The sequence below is a fragment of the Felis catus genome, chromosome A2 (genome assembly GCF_018350175.1).
Source record: "Felis catus isolate Fca126 chromosome A2, F.catus_Fca126_mat1.0, whole genome shotgun sequence".
Lineage (NCBI taxonomy): Eukaryota > Metazoa > Chordata > Mammalia > Carnivora > Felidae > Felis > Felis catus.
The window spans coordinates 77067467-77086360 of NC_058369.1; the positions used below are offsets into that span (position 1 = coordinate 77067467).

The 18894-nt window shown below is 48.9% G+C and overlaps 1 protein-coding gene across 1 annotated transcript in view; it reads left to right on the forward strand.

The window, feature by feature from the left end:
• LAMB1 (laminin subunit beta 1) overlaps window positions 1-18894 on the forward strand; it is a 75316-nt gene that overhangs the window by 41211 nt on the left and 15211 nt on the right. Inside the window, exons 20-24 of the mRNA XM_006929110.3 lie at window positions 4115-4278; window positions 5303-5527; window positions 6565-6779; window positions 7479-7575; window positions 18135-18504. Of these exons, the coding sequence (XP_006929172.3) occupies window positions 4115-4278; window positions 5303-5527; window positions 6565-6779; window positions 7479-7575; window positions 18135-18504 (1071 nt within the window). The remainder of the gene's footprint in view (window positions 1-4114; window positions 4279-5302; window positions 5528-6564; window positions 6780-7478; window positions 7576-18134; window positions 18505-18894) is intronic.

Below are 18894 nucleotides of genomic sequence, written 5' to 3' on the forward strand. Positions count from 1 at the left end.
GCACCCCAAATCCAGTTTTTTTTTAACCAAGTTAGTTAACGTAGTATAATAATGACTTCAGGAATGAAATTTAGTGGGTCATCACTGACATATAACACCCTGTGCTCATCCCAACAAGTGCCTTCCTCAATGTACATCACCTATTTAGCCCATACCCCTACCGACCTCCCCTCCAGCAGCCTCCATTTTGTTCTCTGTATTCAAGAGTCTCGTATGGTTTGTCTCCCTCTGTTTTTATCTTAGTTTTGCTTCACTTCCCATACGTTCACCTGTTGTGTTTCTTAAATTCCACATATGAGTGAAAGCATATGTTTATTTTTCTCTGACTAACTTATTTCGACACTGTAGATCCATCCACATTATTACGAATGGCAAGATTTCATTCTTTTTGATGGCCAACTAGTATTCCGTTGTATATAAGTACCACATCTTTATCCATTCGTCAGTTGATGGACATTTGCACCGTTTCCATACTTTGGCTATTGTCCATACGCTGCTATAAACATTGGGGTGCATGTGCCCCTTCAAATCAGCATTTTTGCACCCTTTGGATAAATACCTAGTAGTGCAATTGCTGGGGCGTAGGGTTCCCGGCCTCTTGAAAGCGAAGAGAATGAGATCATTTTTGGCTGAGCAAACAGCATCTTAGACCAACATCAGGCAAAAGCTCCAGCAGACTCCAGAAGGGTTCATTTCTGACCACCTCAGTATTTCCTAGGAACTCCGTCCTTTAGCTAGCCCGTAGTTGATTCCTTCTATGCGCTGGGCATTGTACTGGCACTGCAGAGGCAGCAGAGAACAAAACCAACGTGAGCTGCCCTCCTGGGGTGCTGTCCTAGAGGTCAGCACAGACCTGGACGGAAATCCTGTCTCAGCGGATTCCTGCCCAGGACCCGAATTCTGAAATGTTGATGCCTAAATTGGGTCAAGGTAGAAACCAAATCCGAATAGGATTAATCAAATTTTAGACGGCTTTTTGGTTTGAAACACATTATGCGGCTACAGGTTCTGGGAGACCGTAGAAAATGTGCATCGGTATACCTGTTCTCCAGGTAGCAAATGAATTGAGTAATTTTTGTGACTCTAAAGCATACCCCACTGGGTATAGTAAAAGAGGACCTACCTAGAACGTACCCCTACTAACAGTACAGCCAAGCTCGGTAGATGAGAAATAATCCATGTGGGAAAATCACATGCTGGTTTACACTGTTCATCACTAAATAAAGGCAGATGTGCTATGAGAACCTGATTTTTCTGGAGTAAATAGTCTTCACCTTTTACCCTAATAGATTTTCTGTCTTTTAACGTCCATCCACACTATCTGGGACTTTTGTTTTTAAAATAGCAACAAATGCTTCAGTCAGTGGGAAAATTGTTCATCGGAGAGAGAAATTGTCCATGGAAAGTGAATACGTGATTCACTCATGGCGGAAAGACGTGCCTGGACACAAATACACGGTTCCCGGCTCTGTGCTAGAGTGGTTGGTAGTCAAGAATTTGGAGGTTCCAGTAAACTACTCCTTCAAATAAAAGTTACTCCTTCCAAGTACAAAAGTGCCTTGTAAGAAGATAACAAGGAGACAGTTATACAAGTCTTGAAAGGAAGAAATTAATATATTGATGGTGTCGGTTTTTTGCATTAAGTTTTTCATTCTTGTTCTTTGGAAGATGGAGAATAAGTTTGAGAAAGACCGACAGATGAGAAACTTAGATTCAAAAGGACAAGGGGGGGCCTGGGTGGATAAGTCAGCTAAGTGTCTGACTTGATTTCAGCTCAGGTAATGATCTTGGGGTTTGTGGGATCAAGCCCCTCCTTAGGCTCTATGCTGACAGTGCGGAGCCTGCTTAGGATTCTCTCTCCCCTTCTCTCTGCCCTCTCCTGCGCGCGCGCGCGCTCTCTCTCTCTCTCTCTTTCTCTCTTTCTCACTCAAAAATAAACTTTAAAGGGGAGCCTGGGTGGCTCAGTTGGTTAAGCGTCCGACTTCGGCTCAGGTCATGATCTCACAGTCCGTGAGTTCGAGCCCCGCGTCAGGCTCTGTGCTGACAGCTCAGAGCCTGGAGCCTGCTTCACATTCTGTGTCTCCCTCTCTCTCTGCTCCTCCCCTGCTCATGCTCTGTCTCTCTCTGTCTCAAAAATAAAAAAAAAAAAAAACATTTTTAAAAATTAAAAAAAAAAAAAACTTTAAAAAGGACAAGAGAGTGGGGTGGGGAACACAGGCGGTTACCCGCCCTGCGGGTGTTAAATCCATCATGCTGGGCAATGTAGTGGGACAAGCATCTGTGAGAAGAGCCTACTTGATATTTGGGACTGTTTTGGGTTTTATTTGTAAAGTGTTTTGTTTCTTTTAGGAAAATGAGAAAGGGTGTGGGAGGGGGAAAATTTTTAGCCCTGCGTTTGGATGACAAAGCTTTATTAAAATATCTGGGATTCTGTAAACCAACTTCTCATCTTTCTTTTTTCTTTGCTTTTCTCTTTTCTCTTTTCTTCATTCCAAGAAGATCAGAGTTTCAATCCTGTGAATTTAAGAAGTAGACCTTGGTTCAGCTCACTCCCAAGGGGGGAAGTGGTGGGAGAGGCAGGAAATGAACACTCAGTTTCTATCATGAGGTAGTTGGATGTATTTCACCTAGAAAAGCCTCATAGAAAACTTTTTCAGAACCCGTTGTGCAAAATTGCTTCACCTCTGCTGACTTTCCCAGTACATAATCCGGGAACATGTTCTTGTATTGTGTCTGTGTCTAATTAAATAGAAGGTTAATTTCCACTAAACAGCTTTCCCTTGTATTTCCTCATCTCCCTCCCTCTGCCCCATTTAAAAAACAAAAACAAAAACACAAAACTTCTGTCTCAAAAGGAAAAGAGCAAAACAAAAACAAGCCATGGAAAACAAAATGAATTGGCAATGTTTAGACCTGAGTTCCAGGCTCAGCTCTGCTTCTAACCTGCTCCATGACCCTGGGGGAGTTGGCTCACCTCTCTGAGTGTCCCGCCATCAATGAGTACCGTAACCAGGTTGGGTTAGATGATCTCCAAAGTCCCTTCAACCTTTTACGTTACAGGAAGTGAAAAAGTAACCCGATTAATCACTCACGTAGAGAAGCAGCATCACATAGAAGAATTCTTGCTTCAGACAAGTCAGGAGGCTGAATTCAGATCCTGGCTTATCAGTAACTGGCTGTGTAGGCCTTGCAAGTCATTTAAGCTCCGTGGATTCCTGATCTGTAAGGAGAGGAGTTGATAAATGACATCCCTTGTGCGTCTCTTGTTTGAAACCACCTGACGGGTGCCTGGGTGGCTCACTCAGTTAAGCGTCCGACTTCAGCTCAGGTGATCTTGCAGTTTGTGAGCTCGAGGCCCGCATCGGGCTCTGTGCTGACAGCTCAAAGCCTGGAGCCTGCTTCGGATTCTGTGTCTCCCTGTCCCTCTCCCACTCCCCCACTTGTGCTCTCTGTCTCTCAAAAATGAATAAATGTTAAAAATTTTTTTTTTTTAAAAACTAAAAAAAAAAAAAAAAAGCCACCTGGAAGACGCAAGAGTCCTGCTGCTGGAGCGCATCCTTATCAGCTTTGTTACTGGTAAAGGCTGGATTGCAGAACATTCCACCATGGGCTTGCTAACTGATTCATCACACCTCTGGGGCATCGACAGACGATCACATGCTGTCTTCCCACCCTGCACCCACCCCCTTCTCCAGACCCTTTAATGCAAGGCAGAAAGCTCTGGAAGGCAGGCAGCTGGTAGGACAATAGGGTCACGTGAGGAGATGTATCTCTTCTTCTGGGGGCGGGGGGGGGAGGGGGAAGTGAGTTAGGGTCCTACTGCAGTGACCCTGCAGGTGTTATCCCCAGACCAGCAGCATCAGCATCACGTGGAACTTACTGAGTTAGAAATGAAGGGATGAGCTAGCAAACCGTTTTAGCAAGCCCTCCAAGGGATTCTGATTGGTGTTACCGTTGGAGAACCAGCGCCCTAATGGAAAGTTCTCCAAGTCAAAACATGAGGAATGGGGAGTGAACGTTCCCCAAGCAGAGAACACAGTTTCTAAGACTCCTTCTTGTAACAGGTTTCTTACAACTGTGATTCATGGCCCTCTCTCCTCTGCGACTGATGCAGGTGCTTGGCCGGTTACTATGGCGATCCCATCATTGGGTCAGGAGATCACTGCCGCCCTTGTCCTTGCCCAGATGGTCCCGACAGTGGACGCCAGTTCGCCAATAGCTGCTATCAAGATCCTGTTACTTTACAGCTTGCCTGTGTCTGTAATCCCGGATACGTTGGTAAGTAAGGTACAGACTTTTGGAGGAAAGGATGTGTCATATTTATGAGTGTGGTTGTTGGTAAAGAAAAAAGATGAAGAGGGAGCCCATTGAGTTTCATTTTTACGATACTTAGTTACACCTGAAGGGAAGGTGAAACACAAAAGATGCTCTTTTCCTGTTGGGCATGTGGAGAAGAGAATTCTCGAGTCTCCGTGATGATGTTATAATACAAAACAGGATAGCAAGTTCACTTAAATCCATGAGTGAATCCGTAGGAATAGTTTTCCCTTACTACGCAGTAGGAAGATTATCTTACATTTTACTTCTCCTCTCCCTTATCCAGCTCCTGCAGAAGGGTCTCAAGGTAGTGGTGAAGTAGCCAAACAGTGGGCGGAAGGAAGACAACTGCCATCCCCAGATGGCCCCCAGATAATGGAATTGGTCAAAGCTAGATGTGTTCTTTGTGGTTTATTATACTCACCATGATCTGTCAACACTCAAGGAGGACAGTTCCTTGTGAAAATAAGCTCCCTTTCATTTCACCCTTGATGCCACAGTTTCAGATACTAGTTGGGCTTATTCTTAGCGGAGAAATATTGGCACACGTGTCAGGATTTCAGGATTTCTTAGGGAAATTGGTCATCATGAGGCACCCCATTTTGCAGGTTGCTCACGCAGGAGCGGTGATTTTTTTCCGTCAACGTAATGTTTGCATTAGGAGTTAAGATCAGTGAAGATTTACGCTGTTAGGTGGCGATTTAGCTCCAAATCGGCTCCACCTTATGGAATGAGAAGCTGAAATGTCCTGTTACACCTCTTGCAACTGGCCATGTCCCCGCTGTGGCCTCTGAGCCAGGGTGCCGCCATGTTGCAGACTACAAAATTCTTCTTGCCCCTGGCATTTTGTCCCTCCTAAAGACGGGGTCATCCCGGACTCTGGGAGGAACACAGCACTGCCTGGGGGGGTGCAGGAATGTCGGCGGGGTGAGGGGTGGCTGGACTTTTCAGTCAGCAAACTGAAGGGGTTGTGCTTGGTCACCAGGCTCCAGATGTGACGACTGTGCCTCAGGCTTCTTTGGCAATCCCTCGGACGTGGGGGGCTCCTGTCAGCCTTGCGAGTGTCACGGCAACATTGACACGACAGACCCGGAAGCCTGTGACAGGGAGACCGGAAGGTGCCTTAAGTGCCTGTACCACACGGAAGGGGACCAGTGCCAGCTCTGCCGACTCGGGTACTATGGGGACGCGCTCCGCCAGGACTGTCGAAGTAAGATACGGATTCATCTTGCCCGCTTAGAAGGACTTCTGCCTTCTTCTTCGTCATCGGGGGATAATGACATCTTGAGGTGTTTGTTTCGTTTGGGAAAACCCTTTCAGAGTTTTTCCTCTGACAAAAGAAAGATGAGACTGACTTTTTTTTTTTTTTAACATCCTCATTTTCTGGCAAGACTGAAGTCCCAAGATGTAACTCAGTGCCTGAGGGAGGGAACCGAAAAGAAAACTGTGTAGCTGTGTCACCACGATAAGTGCCACCCAGTAGAGTGTATTGATTTTATGTTCTGCCCGTGAACTTGCCGATGGGCTGGGGCTCCTAGGTCCTAAATACCTACTGGGGTCCGTACCTTTCCTCGTGTCATTGATGGGGAGAGCCTTCCCGCTTAACGGGAAGGAAGGGACATCTCTGAAGTGTCTCCCGAACATCTCCTTCCTCTCTTACCAGGAATCAGCCAGCATTTCTTCCTCTGCTGCTGCTGCACAGCCCGGGGCCCCATAGTGTAGACGCCACCATGCGTGGAATGTCGAGGGCCACCGGGACTGGATTCCCCCACCAGCTTGGAGGGCTTCTACCTGCTTTGTCTGACAACGTTCATTACTGTTGCTCCCTGCCAAGAATTTGAAATCACTAGATATCTCAAGTCCCACAGCAGACTTCTTGTTATTTCCAGTTAAATCCTCAATTTTCAAATGATTGGCCAGCAGCTTGTTAAGTCTGAGTATTTCAGAAATGCTGTTAGGCAAAATATGTCATGGTGCCCATTCACCTGGGATATGTCGGAAAGGTCTACGTCATAAGAACTGCGAAAGAACAGCAGTTTTAGTGTTTGGGGGTTTTTTTTGGTTTTGTTTTTTTTGTTTTTAATCCCTCCATTCCTTTCCTTACTTGTTTGCATCTCCAGGCCAAAATCTGGAGAGGGAAAATCTTAGCCATGAGAAGGTAGCGAACTTTTGCATCGCACTGGGTGTTTTGTGAATTGTAGGAACTTGATGCATGTGAGTAAATCCGATCCCGCTGTTCCTTTCCAGAATGTGTCTGCAATTACCTGGGCACCGTGCAGGACCACTGCAACGGCTCTGACTGCCAGTGTGACAAAACCACCGGTCAGTGCTCGTGTCTCCCTAATGTGGTCGGGCAGAACTGTGACCGCTGTGCGCCCAACACCTGGCAGCTGGCCAGCGGGACCGGGTGTGACCCGTGCAGCTGTGATCCCGCTCATTCCTTTGGGCCATCTTGCAATGAGGTGAGGCGCTGTGGCCGGGGGTGAGGCTGTCATGGCAGAAGGAAGGGGTCTCACCTGTAGGAGTCCTGCCCGTCGGGTGGCTTGGCCCCAGTTAGAGAAGGGCGCCCCCTCCTCACGCTCGCAGCCTCACCTCGGAGCACACGGCTTGGCAAACACAGCGCAGACTGAATATCAGCTCTCCCTTGGTGGCTCGTCGGGGATGACCTTTCAGTCCAGGGCCCCCGCTGTGGTGTGGACCCCCATGAGCACGGACAAGGGTGTGCTAGATCTCCTCCATACCAGGCTGCTGAATCAGACCCTTTTCTTAGCTGTCCAGCCTGAAAGGAAGCCAGCGGCCGTTTCCGGCACTGCAAAAGGTGCTGCTGTTTCCTGACGCACCCTGAGAATGAAGGGCTCCCCGCGGCAGGTGACTCTCTCAGGGTGGCCTAGGTGTTTAGCGGTTTGTGAAGAAACCTGTAAATAAAGCCTAACGTGCTCTGGGCCTTTCCAGCCCGTGGTACAGAACAGCAGGGAGGAGACGCTGGCATGGGGGCCCGGGCACCCAGGATAGAAGTGAGATTCGCTTCTCTGGTCAGGACGTAGGGGTCTTTGCAGGCTAACAGTCCAGTCCCACCTGCCCTAACCGGCAGCCGAAGAAGAAAACACACGCTGCCTCCCGCCCGGCAGCCCGTGTGACCGAGGTGTGTTTTCTGGCCGCAGTTCACGGGGCAGTGCCAGTGCATGCCTGGGTTCGGAGGCCGCACCTGCAGCGAGTGCCAGGAGCTCTTCTGGGGAGACCCTAACGTGGAGTGCCGAGGTGAGGCCGCGGGCATTCTCGGTTGGCGTTGGATCAGGGCGGAGGGAGCAGACAGGTGTCTCCCCGAGCTTTTCGTCAACTCTAAAGCGGAATACCAGTGCATTTATTGCTGTATTTCATTACAAAAGAAACTCGCGCTCGTTGTTTGAGAAATGACTGGGGCGCCTGGGTGGCTCAGTCGCTTGAGCGTCCGACGTCGGCTCGGGTCACGATCTCAGGGTTCGTGAGTTCGAGCCCCGCGTCAGGCTCGCTGCTTTCAGCCTGTCAGCACAGACCCCGCTTCAGATCCCCCTCTGCCTCCTCTCTGCCACTTGCCCTCTCCCAAAAAATAAATGACTATTTCAAAAAATAAGAATAAAAATAAGAATCTAACGAACGTAGCCCTATTGAGAGCGTAGGTAGTAAAAGCAGGCCTGCATTCCCCAGGGGGTAACCTTTGTCTCTGCACAAAGCCGTGTACACGCTATGAAGACACACAGAATGGCTTTTTTTAGATGCTTTTAACCAAAACGGGCTCATATTAACCATGTGTTTCCGCAGACTGACTTTCCCCCCCTCTGAACAGTATCTATGGCCAGCTTCCTTACCAGCACACACGGAGTTAAATTGCCTGCTCTGGTAAATTCGTCCAATTCCAATGCGTCAAGTGCACTCTGCTGACAGCGAAAGCCATCGGTGCGTGTGCCCCCGTGTGATGTCCCCACCAGTGGGAAGCAGAGGGCAACGTCCTCACATCTTTACGCACAACAAAAGAATAGGTGACAGGCACTCTAGGTCTGTTACGTGTGAACAAAAGCCAGATTTTCATGTAGGCTTATGATAAAACTGAGTACGAGGGAAGACTTGACATTTTCTTGAGAACAAAAACTTGTTGAAATCATGTGAATCGTAAGGGTTGCTTAATTTTCATGCTGTCGCAATTTCAGTTTGGACCTGCCAGATATTTTCAAATGTTTTCAGATCTTAAAGGGAGAGCATTTGTGGAAAGGATTTTAATGGGCTGTTTCTATTCTGTTTTCCTATTTTTTTCTTTCCTACTTGGGTTTTCTTCCCCATGTTCCACACTTATAAGTATGGAAACTATCTCCGCAGTTTCTTCACTGGTCTTGGATATATTTTCCTTGTTAGACATCTGAAATTCTAGGTCCCTATCGGACTCCAAATAAAAAGTGACCTTTTTGTTTTTTGGATGCGACTATCACAAGAAATGATACAGATGTTCAAGTTAGCGGTTCCCTGAGTATCTCCTATCCAAGGTCAGAACCGAGATACTAAGTGTTCCTTCAGAGTCTGCCCATCCGTTCCTTAACGAGGGGGGAGAACCGACCCGAACAAATATCAGATGATTTGTTTTTCAACTGAGGCTTGGTCAGAAGGGTTTGTACCAACATCATAGGTTAAGGTCTGTTCCGCAGAAGAGATGATCCTTGCAGTGTGGATGGACAAGGGCTTCTCCACGCATCGTTCTTCAGTCCAGATGTCGGTTCCTCATGGGATCTGATTTTCTCACTGCCTTTAGAAGGTCCGTGACATTCAGTGAGCTACTTGCTCTAGGTTGTCTCCCTCCAGTGAAATCCTGTTTAAAATACGGTTTCTCGGGGCGCCTGGGTGGCGCAGTCGGTTAAGTGTCCGACTTCAGCCAGGTCACGATCTCGCGGTCCGTGAGTTCGAGCCCCGCGTCAGGCTCTGGGCTGATGGCTCAGAGCCTGGAGCCTGTTTCCGATTCTGTGTCTCCCTCTCTCTCTGCCCCTCCCCCGTTCATGCTCTGTCTCTCTCTGTCCCAAAAATAAATTAAAAAAAACGTTGAAAAAAAAATTAAAAAAAAAAAAAATACGGTTTCTCCAGGGCCATAATCACTCTTCTCTCAGATCCCTCAATCTCGTAATGCCCCCAGGGCTTGATTTTCTCCAGGTTTTATCATGGTTTAGAGCCTGATTCTCCCTGCGTGTGTCGTGGGCAAAATAGCGTTGGCCGCCGAAGCTTGCTGACCTTTGGCTCTGTCTAAGCTTCGTGCCCACGAAAAGCCTGTTACCCGGAGCTAGAGTCAATCAGGGAATTGTTCACTTGGTGCGCAGAACGTTACCCCTCACCCTTTCATCTTCAAACTTTTAGCTCTCCATCTGCCAGAGGAATCGTGGCTTATAGGAACAGTGTTCTCTTATTCAGGTCAAAGGTTAGATCCTGTTTTAGAAATTTTGCAAAGAGTGAAGTCCATGACATCTGCAGCCACCAGTTACTTTGCTTTATCCAGCAGAGAGGTCAATCTCGAAAGTGTTGGGACCCAAACAGCTCCTAATCTGCAAAGCTTCCAGAGAGAGAAAGAAAGACGTTACTTAACAGTGGCTGGGGGCGGGGAGGGGGCTGGTCACCGCATCACAGGGCCTCGTGTGTCCAGGATGGCAGTGCGGCAGGACTAGTGTGATCGGATGAGACAGGGGCAAAAATTTAGCAGCACCTGGAGTTTGGGCTTTGGATGGACTAGACTATCCTCACAAATAGAAATAGGGGGTGGACAAGTTCTAGAAGGGACGGGGTCCAACAATGAGTAGGGACAGGAATAGGTATCGGCTGAAATTAGATGGAACCGTGGGGGGAAAAAATGTGACCACTTTTCTCAAATTAGGTAATTAACTGCCAAAGAGTCTTCAATTTCAAATCTTTCGGTTGGAGCAGGGCACACATTTTGACTTTCTGGTGCCACTTTATAAACAGCATGCTTATAGGAAGACCCAGGTCATAGCTAAGTTTTCCCCTTATGGAAAAAAATGTGGTTGTGTAAAAGACAAATGAGTTGAGCCTCAAACTTATAACTTGTTGAATGTTCCTATTGTCCAGGCGGGTTGGGGCTCTTGGCCAGTCGTCCGAGTCTGAACAAGCCCACCACTGTGCTGGGGACGGAGAGAATCTCGTCCACCCACCAGTGAATGTGCCGGAGAAAACCTCAGCTTGGAGCGCCACATTGTGCCCCCTCAGGAGTCAAAGGGTCACATGTGGAATCATTCTGTTGATTCATAGATCGCGAAGGGAGGGCTTCTGGCTGTTGGAAAAGGCCAGTGTCTCTTAAACCAGCGCAAATTGGAAATGTGCGGCATAGGTGAGAGGTTCTGGGTAGTGGCCATGTTCCCACCATGCTTGCTTCTCATTTCAAGGTGTCTTTAATAGAAAAATTAAGTGCATTCCTTTGCTCAGGCGTGAGTTTTTAGAACACTTGTGCTCTTAGGCTGGGATTCACTTAGTTACCCACCTTGTACTTTATTTGCTGTGTGACTTGGGAAATCAGACTTCATTTGATTCTTTAGAGAACCACAAATACTCTTGTTAGTAGAGGGAAGCCTCATCTTCCATGATCCTCAGCACAGCCTGTGTCTCCTGGAGGGTGGGCCAGCCCACAGGCGGGCGAACCAGGGCTCAGTCAGCAAACCCAGCCCCCTGCCTGGGCGCGATTGTTTATGTACCGTCTGCGGCCGCCTTCGTGCTACAGAGCCAGAGTTGCGTAGTCGTGACAGAGACCATACGGCCTGCAAAGCCTAAATATTTACTATCCGGGCCTTGAGACAGAAAGCCTGCCAACCCTTTGACCAGCCAGCCAACTCCTTTCTGCAGGTAAAGTCGCCATTGCCCAATTTTCATCCCCAAACTGAAGTTAACGTTAGCAAGACCGAAAAACAGGTGGGGCCGAGGAGGCGGAGAATTTAAAGCGAAATCACATTTAAGAGACTAAAATGTTTCGATGTCCCTTGTGGTGAAATGGAAGTTCCTGGGTAAAGAATCAGCAAACCTTTCGGCATTAGAGCAAATCCTGGAGCCCCGTGTTACTTTGAGGCAGGGTGCGAGACAGAAGAAAATAACCCCGTTGCCTGAATTTAGGATAGAGCATTTTCTTTGCTTTTTTTTTTTTTTTTTAAGGATTATTTTTGAGAAAGTGCAAGTGGGGAGGCGCAGAGAGGGGGACGGGATCTGAAGCAGGCTCTGTGCTGACGGCAGCGAGCCCAGTGTGGGGCTCGAACTCATGAACTGCGAGATGACGCTCTGAGCCCGAGTCGGACGCTCAACCGACTGAGCCCCCGGGCACCCCAGGATGTCGCACTTTCTGTGTCCCAAGGCAGATTTAAGTTTTAGGAAGAAGGCTGGATATGAACACAGTACTGAGCATGGCCGTCCGGTGGGGAGTGGACGCAGCAGAGAAGCGCCAGGCGCTGGCAGGCCGCCTGAGGAAATGGCGCACGTAGAGTAACCTGACGCAAGAGGCAGGAGGAAAGCGGTACGGACCTTCCCACCTGTCAGAGGAGGCAAGAGCCGCAGGATCTGGAGCCCTTCAGCAAGGGGCCGGGGAGAAGGTTCGCGCTGGTGGCCATCCACAGAGAATCTGCGGTGTGCGGAGTGCTTGTGGGGACATTCTGTGCCTGCTCTTGGTTCTATCCTGACACCAGAGAATCTGTGAGGACACATGTAACCTCCACTTCACAGCTGAGAAATCTTAGGTGCAGAGAGGTTAAGTGACTTGCCCAGAGACAAAGCACAGGTGAGGGCAGATCTGGGCTCTGAAGTCAGGTCCACGTGACCCAGTGCCCCTGTTCTTTGCCTGGGCCTGTGATTCCCGATGAAAGATATTTAGAGAGAGGAGTTCATGTCCTGGTTCAAGGACAAGAATGTAGCAGCGAGGCTGTGGGGGGCGGGGGTGCCCTCAGGAAACCATCCATGGGGACCCATGGGGAGATTCGGTTTTACCAGACTGTGAAAGCCTTGAACGCTAGGCCACTGGGGACAGACTTTGCTCGGTTGCTGGAGGGCCCCGGAGAAGATAGTTATACCTACTGATAAAGAGGCTGAGGTTTCCTGTTCTGACATTGACCTGCCAGTGTGTTCCTCCAGGCCTCAAGATCTATAAAATGGGTGCATTATAGGTCATTTACCTATCTCTTAGAGATCACATTTTTAAATGAGGAGAAAACTTGGGAAAAACAGAGGAGACCTACTGACCACATAACCGAGAATGTATTTACAGAGGAAGGTGGAATTCTTATGGCTCATCAAAATTGATGACAGTCTCGTTTTTTATTTTTAATGTTTATTTATTTATTTTGAGAGAGAGAGAGCAGGCAGGGGAGGGGCAGAGAGCGAGGGAGACAGAGAATCCCAAACAGGTGCTACATTGTCAGCACAGAGCCCAGCTCGGGACTTGAACTCACAAACTGTGAGATCATGACCTGAGCCAAAACCAGGAGTCGTACCCTCAACTGCCTGAGCCACCCAGGCACCCTGATGACCATCTCGTTTTTTGGTTTTTTTTTTTAATTTTTTTTTTTTAACGTTTATTTATTTTTGAGACAAAGAGAGACAGAGCATGAACAGGGGAGGGGCAGAGAGAGAGGGAGACACAGAATCCTGAACAGGCTCCAGGCTCTGAGCTGTCAGCACAGAGCCCGACGCAGGGCTCGAACTCACAGACCGCAAGATCATGACCTGAGCCGAAGTTGGACGCTTAACCGACTGAGCCACCCAGACGCCCCCCAATCTCGTTTTTAAAATGCTAGTCTTCATCTCCGTGATTTGTTCACTTTAAAGGTGAGGCCACAACTTCTGCTAACCACTTTCTTCTTCTTTCCAAGAGAAAGTTTTTGGTCCTCTGCCAGAGAATCCCATTTGTTAGAGCAGTGCTGAGCTATAGGTCCACCCACGCCCCGAGCCCTTCCTCTGAAGAGAGGACACAACCCTTGGCCCTTGTCAGAGATTGCCTGCCTGGTTAGTGTGGGAGTCTTAGACCCCAGCGTACGTGAGCCAGGATTGGAGGGTCTCCTTCGCAATTTCGGTGTCCGTGAAGTTGTCAGCGGACAGGTGAGAACCAACCTTGCTGCTTCAGCGGGACGTGCTCTTAGGGTAGGTCCTTTTACGAGGTTGTAAATGTGGGCTTTGTAGTGCTTGCCTCGTAGGCGTCCCCAGGAGTCAGGGAGGGAAGCACGCGTCCACAGGAGCTTAGTGGTTTCCCTGCTTCGGTTTGAAATGAAAATCTGATGCATGTAGTCTTCGGGTGCCTTTCCGGGGTTGAAGTTCTCAGTAATGAAACTGCAGTCTGTGAACTCCATCTGTGAAATTTGACTCTTTCCAATAAGAGGAAAGGAATATTGGTCAGTTCAGCTAAACTGGTCCTGTCACTCCACTCCTTAGAGGGCTGGCCTGGACTATGGCCCTATCCCCAGAGAAAGAGGAAAGCCCTCAGGGGAGTGCATTTGCCTTTTATTTTTATTTTATTTGACTTTATTTTTTTTTTTTTAAGTAGGCTGCACGCTGGGCATGGTGCCCTCATTGCTAGGGGGCTTGAACCCACAACCCTGAGATCAAGACCCAAGCTAAGATCAAGAGTCAGATGTGTAACTGACTGAGCCACCCAGGCACCCCTGCACTTGCCTTTTATTTATTTATTTTTACTTAATTTTTTTTAACGTTTGTTTATTTTTGAGAGGGAGACAAAGCGCGACAGGGGGAGGGGCAGAGAGAGAAGGAGACACAGCATCAGAAGCAGGCTCCAGGCTCCGAGATGTCAGCACAGTCCCGACACAGGGCTCTAGCTCACGAGCCGTGAGATCGTGGCCTGAGCCTAAGTCTGACACTTCACCAGCTGAGCCACCCAAGCACCCCTGCACTTGTGTTTTAAATCCTACAGTTTGGGGCCAGGGTCTGTCCCTCAAAGATGCCCACCACAGAATGAGAGCAAGAAGTGCCTTTACCACTGAAGTAAATAAAAAATTATTAGAGACATTAAAAAATAAATGCAACATGTGCACCCATCCCTTGCCCCAAGCATGAAACCAGTAAAAACCTCTTTAGGACTGAATGAATGTGTGCCTTTGCACTATCTATGGGAAAGAAGGAATTTTCGAAGCAAAGTGAAAGCATAAGCGCCATCTGCCTCAGGTGTCCCACGCCTGGGAGAGATGACCAAGCAGGCACAGGTCTACTGGGCCACCTAGGGCCCCATGGGTCCGCCCATTGGGATGAGCGGGGCAGGAGCAATCCCATTTTTACAGATGCTGTCATGTATTCCTCTTCTTACACAGGTCGCTAGGTTTGTGCATCAGCCTACATCGGTCAGCTTCCAAGGTCATGACTCTGCCCCGGCTCCGCCCTTTGAAGGATGAACACACACACACACACACACACACACACACACACACACACACACACGCTCTTGCTCTCTCCCGCCTCCTTCCTCCCTGCCCCTCCCTTCCCCATTCTCTCCCCCTTTGTCACCACTCACCCCCCACCCCCTCTCTCTCTTTCTTCTCCCTCCCTCCCTCCCTCTGTCTTCCTCTCACCCCTACAAGCACACATTCACATACAAAAAGAAAGCTAGAACAGGTAGCAAAGTAACACCCATCCGTCCTCCTCAAAATGGGATGCAGTGACCCTCAGTGTCAGCAGCACCTGACATGCATTAGAAACACAAATTCTCAGGTCCCATCCCAGACCCACTGATTCTGAATCTGGGTCTGGGGAGTTGGGGGAGCAGTCTGCGTTTTTGTGAACCCTCCAGGTGATTCTGATGTACAGCCAAGTTTGACAGGCTAGGACTTATATGACCCACGTAACTTTCAGCTTTCTGAAAGATGGCTGAATTTTACCAAAATGACATGGAAATCCATTCCTAAAACTTAAACAATGTAAACTCTTCATTATTCAATTTCTTTCCATTCTTCTGATCTCTGAAACTGGTGAAGGCTGTGGTTTCCCACACCTTCCCCGTTGTTTCTCTGGGGTGTCACCTGGTATTCCACTAGAAGATTCGATGGTCAAATGTGTTTGGGATATAACTAGGTAAAAACATGAAACAAGGCTTCTCCTGTAGAATTACTCTGAATCTTCAATACGCTGCTGTTTGTTTGGAATCTTCAACAGGATGATTTTTCCTGAATTTACTGATCATGGAACCCTTCTCTCCGGGAACATCTCCTGGAAATAATGGTGTAGGGAACACATGTAAAGTTATTCATAGCTCATTCAGGCTGCTCCCTGACTCATGGGCATGTTCCCCCGAAAAAAACAGGAAAAATGAAACATGCCTGAAATGCCTGGAAAGAAACAATATACTTAATGAAAAAAAAAAAAAAGTTTAGTTTTGAGAACCCAAGGCACTAATGGATGCTATGTTTTAAACCCCAAAGGTTGAGGACTAGAATATTCCATAGTTTAAATCTTTGAAAAACTCATGTTATTGGCAAATATACAAAGATAAACACAAGGCCGTGACAGGTTTTCTTTTCCTCCCCCGCCCGCAGTGGAAATGTGGTCAGGCAACACTCTGGGCAGGAAACGCCCAGACGCTTGCACGGAACACAGAAAGTGATGATGATAAAAATGTTTGAGTGCTTGCAATGAGCTAGATATTCCTCTAAGCGCTTTGGAATTAAGCTGTTAATGAAATCCTGAAAGCGATCCTGTGTGGTAGGTGGGATCCATCGTACCCATGTGGAGGCCGTGACTCCGTTTCCTCAGCACCCGGAGTTGCATAGCTGTGGTGTGGAGAAGGCAGGACTCGCAGCCAGGCACGCTGACCGCTGCACTGCTCAGGCTTGCCGCTCAAGGACGTGGAGTGGCGTTGGCCAACAAAGCCCATGAAAGATAAATGATGATAAAAGGCAGAAGGTAGGGCGGGGGGTGGGGATCAGAAAAATGGGCCACAAACGCATCTCTCTGGGTTTAGAGCATGGAGGTCAGCGAGCAAATCTCAGGACCATCCGTGAAACTGGTTGTGGACGATGTTTGATGAGAAAGTCTTGCAGGGACCAGTTGCAGCTACGGACACAAATAGATCACAGTATCTGAGAGTATGAATGTGTTGTGTTTTGCCACAGTTGACACTGGCATTTTTAGTAGGATGATTTTGTTTTCGTGGGGGTGGGGGTGTAAATGTCCCTTGCATGCCTGTACGGAAAATGAGGTTAGAGCCTCGGTTGGCAGAGACTGTTGAACTCCAGTTGCAGGTTAATCCTGGGCTTGGTGCAGAGGATGGAAAAAATGGTCTAAGATATACTCCTGCCTTGGGTGCCGGGGTGGCTCAGTCGGTTAAGCGTCCAACTTCGGTTCAGGTCATGATCTCGTGGTCCATGAGTTTGAGCCCCACATCGGGCTCGGTGCTGCCAGCTCGGAGCCTGGAGCCCGCTTCGGATTCTGTGTCTCCCTTTCTCTCTGCTCCTCCCCCACTCGTGCTTGGTCTCTCTCAAAAATAAACATGAAAAAAAATTGGGGGCACCTGGGTGGCTCAGTGGGTTAAGCGTCTGACTTTGGCTCAGGTCATGATCTCACGGTTCGTGGGTTCAAGTCCCGCATCAGGCTCTGTGCTGACAGCTCAGAGCCTGGAGCCTGCTTTGGATTCTGTGTCTTCCTCTCTCTGCCCCTTCCCCACTCACTCTCTCTCAAAAATAAAATAAACATTAAAAACATTGTTAAAAGAAAAAAAAATTTAAGATGTACTCCTGCTCTTGGAGTCTTCAGTCTATTTAGGGAAATAATAGATTTGTTTTGGGGGACTTTTGGGGGGTGTTTTTTTTTCTTTTTTTCTTACTCCCTTACCTTTTCCCCGAAAGGATTTAAGACCAGAGATGTTTGTACAGGCCTTGTGTTTTTTTAGACAGTATACAAATACTGCTAGCATCAGGTGTTGATACAGAAATAAGTTGGCCCCCTGAGATTTGGGGCTCTAAGCCAGGGTCAGTAGCACACGCACCGTGATAAGTAATGTCGGCCAAGCTCCATTAGCCAAGACCGCCAACGTTAGTTATCCTTTCCCATTTGGTTCTGGCTGAGATGCCAGCCCTACTGGGCCAGTGAGCAGTTGGGGCTGACTGGTTCCCAGGTCCCTTCTCTGACTTCTGACATTTCACGAGCCTGCGGTCTCAGTGCTGGGGCGGGCTGGTCGTCACAACGGCAGATATCCACACGTTACACTTAGTGGAAAGCCTTTAAACTAGATACTTAGGATTCCTAGGACTTTTTCCTCAATTGAGTTTTCTCGTTATCAGGTTCATTGCATTTCATCGCGTAGTCACCAGTTCTGTGACCAGGTAGGGCGAGGTGTGTTAGCAGGTGTTCATGTCGTCAGGATGCCACCGGAATTGCCTGTGCTGCTGGCATCCGGGGTGGGGGGGGGGGGGAGTCAGAGTAAGAGGGAGGCAGAGGCAGGCCAGAGGTTAAGAGCGGACGGGAGTTGTAATGTGCTCAACTGGAATCCGGGCCCGGCCGTTTCCTTGGTGTGAGACTTGGGGCAGGTCCCCCGTCCTGTCAGGTTATCGTGAGAGTTCGGTGACAGGCACGTAAACCATTTCTGCGCTGCTGGGTACCATGAGTGTCGACTGGAGAAAAATCAATACTGTCGCTGTAAAGGGGTTAGCGGGTGTCAGGGTAACACGTGCTCCAGGAGGCTGGTCTAGTCTCCACCAGAGCCGTTGGTAAACTGCCCGGTTGACGCCTTCCCGTTGTAACATGACTGAGGATTCTGAATGCCAGGTCTTGTCGCTGAGGTTTGTGATCTAGGGGATCATACAGCACTGCTCTTTCCCTCCCAGCCTGTGACTGTGACCCCAGAGGCATCGAGACACCACAGTGTGACCAGTCCACCGGCCGGTGCGTCTGCGTGGAGGGTGTCGAGGGCCCGCGCTGTGACAAATGCACACGCGGGTACTCGGGGGTCTTCCCCGACTGCACTCCCTGCCACCAGTGCTTTGCCGTGTGGGATGTGATCGTCGCCGAGTTGACCAATCGGACCCAGAAGTTCCTGGAGAAAGCCAAGGCCCTGAAGATCAGCGGCGTGATTGGGCCTTACCGGGAGACTGTGGACTCGGTGGAGAAGAAAGTGAATGAGATCAGAGACATCCTGGCCCAGAGCCCAGCCACGGAGCCACTGAAGAACATCGGGGATCTCTTTGAGGAAGCAGAGTAAGTAGTTCCTGAGCCAGAGAAGGCGCCCACGGTAATGTTTCCACTTGGGGAATAAAGGGCAGACATGCCCGCTGGGTGCCTCCATTGGAAGGTGTGGTTAGTCCCGTGAGTGAAAACAGATGCTGGGCACTGGCTTCCCGGCAGCCTTTACTCCGGGCATGGGGCGAGTGAACATTGACAAAGCGTGTTAGACCACTGCCCCCCTTTGTAGCCAGCGCTCCAAGGGAGTAGAATGGCAGGAGCTTTCAGTTCGGAAACCAAGGATCCGTAACGGAGCCGTGGTTTGGTTGCTCGCTGGCTTGAGAACTTGCATGACTCACTTACGCCTGCGTCTCTCTCCTCTCCTGTGGACCAGGGGAGGACAGTACCTTGTCTGTACCTTGCAGC